The following is an 8,696-nucleotide window of genomic DNA, read 5'->3' as shown; positions in this document are numbered from 1 at the left end:
TTGTTCTTGAACAAAGCCATTAACATTTGGTATACTGCAGCCTAAACCAGGCCACATGGAAAATAGAAGAAAGCCATATAAAGTATCAGACACTACAATGATAAGAATTTTCCCGTTCTTATTGAGGATACACTGGGAAAAAAATATGCATTTGCATCTATTCATATCATCGCATATAATGAATCAGCAAGTGCATTCAATGAGAGTATAATTATGATACTACGCAAGAAATGTTTTCTAATTGGATTAATTGCTACCAAGTGTCACCAAGTGAATGTGACCTAGATATGTACAAAGTACATTTCAAGAGACAATTCAGTACCAGCTACTATCATGTGAATAAAGTCTTTGTCCACTTTTGAATAGTACAAAAAAATCAGAGGCAGTCATGTTGTTCGATACACATTTTTTATGTTTTCAAAGGCTTCTGTGACTGTAAAGCTACAAACTATAGATTTAAAAAATGTACAGTCCCTGAAAGTCTTACATTTGTATCCACAGCACTGCTATATGGCTGAATAAATCATTGTTCAATTTATTACAGGACGGTGATTCATTTTTTATTTTTTTTTCAGGGAATCATTTTTGCAGACCCAAGCTCAAGTCTGGTATGTATTTTGTGGAAGAGTTGGACATGAAGAGCTGAATTTAGTGTTTTCAACAGAATTTTTTTTTTTCCACCGAGTGTTAGACTAGACACTAGACTTATGTGAAAATTTATCCAATAATGTTATTGAATTTGAGCATTTTATCTCGATGGTCTCCTCAAACCTCCACAGGAGAACTGTGGATTTTAGAAAAAAGTTCAACTTAACTTACTCTACACTCAGTAACACCTGACCTGTTTCAATGAGACCGAATGCCCCTTTTGCCCATTGTAGACGACAAAAACAGATTCAATGACACAATAATATAGTTTGTTAATAATTGTTTTATGTTGATTTTCACATTTATTAGTCAATATCGCCATGTTAGCTTTCCTGTTCAGGGCCTAAGAAGCTAATTTACAATGCATGTGGAACTGACAGCAGTAAAAGTTTAATTCCCTGTAAGTCCTTAGCCGTTTCGATATTTCTCTTACTCTTGATGGAAACGTGGTTCTTTAGCTGCTAAGTGCAACACAACCCTTATCAAACAGTATACAATGGGCTGTTGGAGCTTTTTAATATTCTTGCCTGCTGTGGCCAAAAGTGACGCAGAGGGAACAACAATATGGAAGCATGATTACTTTGCAGGCTATAAACTCACAACAATGAAAGACTCTCGGCAGAATTAGGTTATAAAATGTCTGTGGGTTCTTCCCAGGAAATGCCTTCTCTACATTCAGGTGCTATTGCATTCATTACGTTTATGACAACACTGACTGTGGGGCTTTATTAAAGAAGGTCATATTTGAAAGACGTCCATTTCTGATTAAAGTTTTCCAACAGACCAACCAGGTTGTTATTTAGATATAGTTGTTTATCTCTAGATGTGATTTTGGAAGGCATCATCTATTCATACAGTATTCATCAATTCATTTGAGCAAACATGTAGTATAAAGAGCAATCAAAATGCACAGTATGACCTAGACTTATTCAAGCATGAACAAGAATGCAGCTCAAATTACTGTTGAAGAATACCCTGCCATCTTTTTCAGTGCTGCATTTGCTTCTAAGAAGGTCTAATATGCCTGCTCTAATCTCTGGGGTGAAGGATTCGTAGAAGTGGTCTTGTCCTGTCATGAAACTCAGCAGACGTTCTCCAGTTACGCTGCTTGGGTTGAAGCACTCCGTGATGTCAAAGCTGTTGGGAACTGAATGTTCCACATATGTAAGACCCTGGCTCTTCAGACAAGCAACAACCTCCATGGATGCACGGTACTCCTTTATGGCACAGACACACAGATCCTTGCTGTAAGTCTTCCACAGGATGTCCCAGCCACTGTTGGCTGAATATAATGACAGAAACATAATGACACACACACACAATCTTGTAATTACTGAAATCGTATGCACAGCACGTTTCCACTTCAACCAGGATATCTACAAATTTAATTTACAACAACCAAACTGAAGAGGGTACTGTTCTTCCAACAATGACAATGTAAAAGACCGTCTGAATCATATTTTTGAAAGATGATCCAACCTTTTGCTTTTCAGTCAGTACTGGTCTCGTAGCTTTACACTGCTAAAGAATTGGACCTACACAAAATTGCTGTGTGACAGGCAAATTAATTCGAAACTGCTTACTTGATTCAATGATGATCATAAGCCTGCCATTATTTTTCAGAAGGTTGTGGTAAAACTTGATAGTTTCAGAAAGGTTGTCCACATAGTAGGCCATCTGTAGAGGAGAGCATTAAGGGGAAAATTAACTTGAAGAATTTCTGAATAATGTTAATGCAAAAGCCACCTTTTGTTTTCATTTAAGGTATGTCCGCTCCAGACACGTTTGTTGCCGCATAGCTAACATAAGATTACTAATATAACACACTATTGTCTGCCCAAAAGTGGTGGGCACCACTGAATTCGACTAGCAGTGACATAGTAACCACCAGTTTTTCTTTTAAGAAAATAAATTTAAAAAATTTATTAATTTAAAAAATAAATAAATAATTAAAAAAAAAAAAAAATTGACAGGCAGCAAAGACAATGTGAAAAGATAAGTCAAGTCCAGCGGATAAAAGAGAACCCACGTTCTTCTTATCCTAATCAACTGTCACTGCCATAGAATTGCCTACATTTGAGTTACAGGGCAGTATTTTTCACAGGCAGGTGGATCAAACTTAGCAAAGTGACAGTTTGGTGGGCAGAAGCACAGCAGTACCTGAATCATATGTATGAGGTCAAACCTCTTCACGTCTCTCTTTGCTGTCACTTCCTTCGCATAGTCCTCACTGGCCATGATGTGCCAAGAAAATGGGATCTTCTGAAGGTTGGCAGTCTTTGCTACCAGAGCTTAGAAAAAAAAAAAAAGAACAGACAACTATTTTATTCCGAGCAAAACCCGACTTTGAAAATGCCTGTAAACATGTTTGTCCAACTGAAATAATGCAAAAATTAAGCTCTGAAAGACAGACTCAAACACTTAGATAATGCGGTTGGGGCTCCTGTATGTATACAAGCAACTAGACTTATATGGGCCTAGGCGCTATTATTATTATCATTATTAATAACAAATATATATATATATATGTATATATAAATAAATACAAACATTTTTTTTATTTGTATACCCCTCCCCAAAGTTCAAATGTCAAGTTACTGTCTAAGGTACCATGGAGATATTACCAGAACAACAGAATGTGGCACAAGTCCAAAGCATGATTAATCCAACACACCATGCCTCATATTGGAAGACATGTTCTTTTAATTCAAATTCAGCATTGTTTTCCCCTTCCAAACATAATTTTGCATGTTTCAGACAGAAAGCTCCATTTAAACTTAATAAATCCATATAACTTGTTTCCAAAACACGTCAGAATTACTTAGGGGCTCATTTGTAAACTACTACCTACCCAAGAAGGTCATATTTGTGCAGCTGTGAACAGAGCATCGCCCCTGCAGAGTCTGCTTTGTCTTCCTGAAGATCATTTGCATTCCATCTGGGGCTTGATTTGCCTTTCCTATAGTAGTGTTTCCTTCCACACCTCAAGTTGACCTTTACCGTTGCTGTTTTCTTAATTATCTTACAAGCTCAGGAGCTCTAGCAGAAAATACTCAGGATTTTTATATATGTATATATATATATATATATATATATACACACATACAGCCTTCTCCTGCTTTGTGGACATCAGTTATTTAAATTGTCAGAGTAGTTAAGTTGCTTAGAGTAGTGCAGAGCTGCTGGTTGTGGGGTAAAGGTTGGAGGGGTCAGAGTACTGACGAAGCTTTCATATTTGCATCACTTGGGCTTTCCTAATGATGACTGTGAATGTTCAACTTTAAGCCTTTTACAGAGTGTTAATCCTTTAACTCTCTCAACTCCTCTCAGTAACAGCAAAAAGATGGTTGCTAAACAACATTTCCTGTTGTTACATGTATGTGAACAATGTGAATTTCAATCAAACATTATTTCACCCGTGTTACGATCTCCTTGTCATAAAAATAAACATTTCAGGGCGTGGTAGAAATGTGAACGGTCAGTACCTTTGAAGTTGTCTATGAGCTCAGAGCTGCCTTCCACGATGTCAGCAGTGATGGGAACTGATGGGAATGCCGACTGCAGTGTGGTGAGCATCTGAGCATCCATCTCACCTGGAACAGACCGTCAAGTTTAAAACTTTAAAATCACAGCCCCTCTGTGTAATGCTGTAATGTTGAAATACTAAAAGAATTCTATTAGACTCAAGATATTTTCCCAAAACATTCAAATTAATTTCAGGATATCATGTCAAAAATAAATATCTAAGATGGAGTTTCTCTGTGCACTCTTATCATTCTCATCAGGAACAGACTTCGATAGCGTTGTTGTGCAGTAATCATGGTGAACTTTGATCAATATCGATCCGTGGTGGGGCACAGCAATAACTGCAGCAGTGTTGACAGTCCTCCAATATCCAATCAGCGCCACCAATTATTGTGTTTGTGAATTCTCGTCATTGCACCTTCGTAGTATTAGGTAATGATAATCTGAAGTTTGTTTTGGATGAGGGGTAACTTTTATGGTTATAAAAGTTGTATTTAAATACATACCTCCACCACTTCCAACACCAAGAACATTCAGGCTGCTTTTACCTGCTCCAATTCTGCAACAGAGGTGAAAATCATCCAGAAAGAAATGCTATGGAACAGCTAAAATACTGTTTAATGTAAGTCACTTGGTGGATAAATGCAAATAATTTGGAAAATATTTGCTTGGACGGTTTAGATTTCTGACTTCAAGAATTCACTGTGTGGTCTGCTACTCTCCCAGATTGAAAAAAAAAGAAAAAGAAAAAGGAAGTCTGCAGTGTCGCTGCCACAACACTTCACAGTGAGGATCACAAATAATATTTACTGTCATTGCAATTAGTCTGGCCAAGAAAACCATAAATTAGGCTAAATGAAAAGAGAAATTTACAGTGTAAACCACGACTTAAAATTCATTCATGCCTGATAGAAATTAATCACAAACTCAAAAACTACAATAGTTCAAAGGAAAATTGTAGCCAATTTGCACGGCCCTGCCACTGACCCCAGTGTTATTACAGTTTGGGCGCATGGGAAGCATACCTGTAGAAAGTATGTCCAGTAAGAAGGACTTTGGAGTTGTATTGGTAGCCCTACCAGCTTAGCGTCTGCAGAAACATTAGATAGTTGCATCTCTTTTGCAAAAAGAAACAACCCAAAAAAACCTGCAACTTTTTAACAAGCCATATTGCTATTGATAGATAGATCTACATGAGCTCCCTTCAGAAGCAAGAGGGGAATATCAAAGATATCTTAAAAAAAAAAACCCAAAAAAACCTGAACCTTTCTTGTTGTACCTTAGAAATTCTCCAGGCAGGACGTTTTGAACACACTGGAGAATTGCATTGTGCTCTCCTGATTTTTCCAGGTAGATCTGGAAGCTGCTGACACCGGTGCCCTCATAACAGGTCTGCTTTGCCTCTGCACTCATGATTGATCCCTGCAATTCAATAAATCGTCATTTTAAATAAAATAAAACAAATTACTGACAACAAAGAAATATGACGAGCTTACTCCAAATCACTTATTTACGGAAGAGTATTAGGGCCAGGCATAAGAAAAAATAATAATATTTTGCCTGTCGAGATTAAAGTCGACATGTTGAGAATAAAGTCGAATTTTCGCGAAAAAAGTCAACTCCTCTGGTCCATCATCTAATTACTTTATGCTCGACATGTCGACTTTATTCTCGACATGTCGACTTTATTCTCGACAGGCAAAATATAAATATTTTTTTCTTATGCCTGGCCCAAATACTCTTCCGTACTTATTGATTAAGTGGCACTCAGGCATTAATAATTACCTTGTTTTTGTCGATCTGGAGAACGGACAGAGTCCTTTGCTCCACCACGTTTTTAAGCAGTTGTTCTCCCCCTGTGGTCTCCGCCCACAAGCTGGCTGTCCTCGTTCCAATGAGTTTTGGTAAAAAGTTGCCAGGTCCGCTTTTTATAAGCGACTTGATCACTTGGCCTTCGCGGATTGCTAAAGTTGCCAAACTGAAGTTGATTAGGCCTATTTGTGCTTTCCCCAAAAGAATATTATTATTTTCCAAAGAAGCATAAATCCAACACTCCTTGCCTTAATCCCACACATAAGTTACTAAAATTAGTCAAATTTAAAAAAAAAAAAAAAAAATTGCTATTTAGGGTAGTTTTCATAGCAACTTTGCTAACAATGTTCAGTACCAAAATATGGGTAAAAGAGGAAATACAGATAAAAATGCAGCAAGGAGCCGTAGAGCCAGGGCCAGACCAACACTTCGCTGTACCCTGGGAAACAATAGTCAAGGGCCCCATGATCACGACCCCAGGAACACCACAATCTGGCAAAATACAGAATAAATGACAGTAATATACAGTAAATATACTCAATACTTCAATAACTAACTGTCATCAAGTGCATTTTGATGTACAGATGTGGAAATGCTCCTAGAACTACAAATCCACCACTATGTCCTCTTGTCAAGGCCAAAAATTGAGCCACGACACAGAGAGGGAAGGTAGTGTCCTCCATTTTCACAAAAAAAGGAATAAGCAACTACTTTCAAAGCATCTGATATTTATTTAATAACACCTATTCCCAACACAGATGTATTGAACTGATAGAGACGTCACAGAGGAAGTCCACAGACAAGACAATGACAATCAAGTTATAGTGAAGAAATGACCTATTTTCGGTATCTACATTCCATTTTCTTTGTTTCTGATGTCCTTCTTTTTTAATTTCCATTTAGGGCTCCCACTTAGCTTCTCCCTGTTTGCATTTTTTGAATTGTGTACAGACACTTGACATCACGCAACCCGTTGATTGGCGTCACCTTTGATCCTCATACGGGCTGACCAATGGAAGAGGGTAACGGCTCAGGCGGACAGTTTAACATATAAGCCAGAGATAATATGATATTTTGCTTGTGCTCCTCAACTGCCCTGGGGCCCTTTAGAGGTCGAGGGCCCCTGGACAATTGCTCAATTGCCCATATGGTTAATCCGGCCTTGCGTAGAGCGCTTAAATGATACAGAGTGGCGTCATCTCCGTTCACCCCAATGGACCATTTATTGTTTTGTTGTTTATGTTTTTGTCTTATTCACCACTGGCGGATTATGGAGCATCTAAATAGTTCCTGGAAGTTATAATCAAGCAGCATCATCAACACAACAACCCTCTTAGCTTTAAGGAGCGGTACAGAAAGCCCTAGATACAGGTCCAGAAGTGTAAACGCCATTATGTGCCTACACTTCTCCCCAAACAGCTCCTTTTTCATGTCAAAATGTTACAAGCAAAAGCAAACATTCATACAAACTCCTTTATCAGGATTTTAAGTCATCATACGCTACCTGTATTATGGAAAGTAAATTAAAATTAGATATAATTGCTATGTTAGACAATATTGAACAAATAAACAATTCCAGTCAATAATGTAATGTACTTCTGCATGAGTTGGCGCACAGTATGACATTGTGTTTAACTCAACAATTACAATTAAGGTTGATCTGTTTAGCAGACCATGAGTTAAATATGGTGAATAAACTGAAATGTTTGGATCATATCATCAGGAATAATTGTCAGTGCTGTGAATTGTATCCACACGTAACCAGGATGGCATGTACATTTCAAACTGGCATCAATTATGTTCAAATTCTCCTTTTTATGATTTTCAGTAGGTTTGTGTTGCAGTTACAGTTAAGGCAAAATATAAAAGCTTCAGGTGGAATTCCTTTACTATGGGAAATTCACTATCCAACTGTAGGTGTTGACTGACTGATTCAAATAATGTAATGGTATTGATCTGAACTGAACCAACACTAAGTGAGAAGCCCTGGAACAGGTGTCTCTATAAACTACAACCACACCTGATTTATGGAATCTGTTGTCATTTAAAAAAAAAAACTTTAATAATGTAAAGAAGTCTGAGATGGGTCTTTATCCCAATCAGTGTACTTCAGTCATTTCAAGTATACTTTTGTGGGCCTATTTTTACTTTAGATGATATATATTCAAAGTATTAACACTTGCTTAAAAGATCATCCCACCTAACTGCTCTGTGTGTGTTTGAAGTGTGGGGTTTAATTGAATTTAATCAGTGATTATTTTCTCTTTATTGCTGGCCAGATTGTAATTTCAATGTATCAGGAAGTGGCCTCCCCTCCTCAAATAGTCCATACTCACTTGGATTTGTTTTCACATATCTGGATGCTTGTTTCTGTCACAGGATATGGCAACACTGGTTTTATTACATAACTGAACTTCTGCTGAAACAACAGACCCAGTTACTGGGTGTACTGTAGCACTTTTTCTGCAACTGTCATAGTTAATAGCTTACTATCTTTGTTGTCAATTTTTATTTCCATCTTTGTAAAAAAAAAAAAAAAAACATAGAAAAACAAAACAAACACCAACTTAAAAAAAAAAAGAAAAAAAAGTTCAGTGCAGATATGAATCATTTCTTTTAAATCAGGTGATCTTGTGTAGATTAGTATTATGAGGAGTGATAAGTTACTTTGTGTGTTTTAACTACAAATATAACTTGGCTTGTAATGCTCA

General features: G+C 37.2%; 1 protein-coding gene across 1 annotated transcript; it reads right to left on the bottom strand.

The window, feature by feature from the left end:
* Positions 1-495: 495 nt before the first annotated feature.
* On the bottom strand, positions 496-6,040 carry LOC142396203 (histamine N-methyltransferase-like). Its single transcript, XM_075478753.1, has 7 exons — positions 5,959-6,040; positions 5,453-5,595; positions 4,680-4,732; positions 4,134-4,241; positions 2,809-2,939; positions 2,232-2,325; positions 496-1,930 (listed from the first exon to the last, which is right to left on the bottom strand). Exons 2-7 carry the CDS (start codon positions 5,584-5,586, stop codon positions 1,578-1,580), a joined length of 873 nt encoding a protein of 290 aa, XP_075334868.1. The 5' UTR covers positions 5,587-5,595; positions 5,959-6,040; the 3' UTR covers positions 496-1,577.
* Positions 6,041-8,696: the final 2,656 nt, after the last annotated feature.

Source organism: Odontesthes bonariensis, chromosome 12, assembly GCF_027942865.1.
Source record: "Odontesthes bonariensis isolate fOdoBon6 chromosome 12, fOdoBon6.hap1, whole genome shotgun sequence".
Classification (NCBI taxonomy): Eukaryota; Metazoa; Chordata; class Actinopteri; order Atheriniformes; family Atherinopsidae; genus Odontesthes; species Odontesthes bonariensis.
Note: the sequence above shows the minus strand (reverse complement) of the source record. Positions and strands in the feature narration are given on the sequence as shown.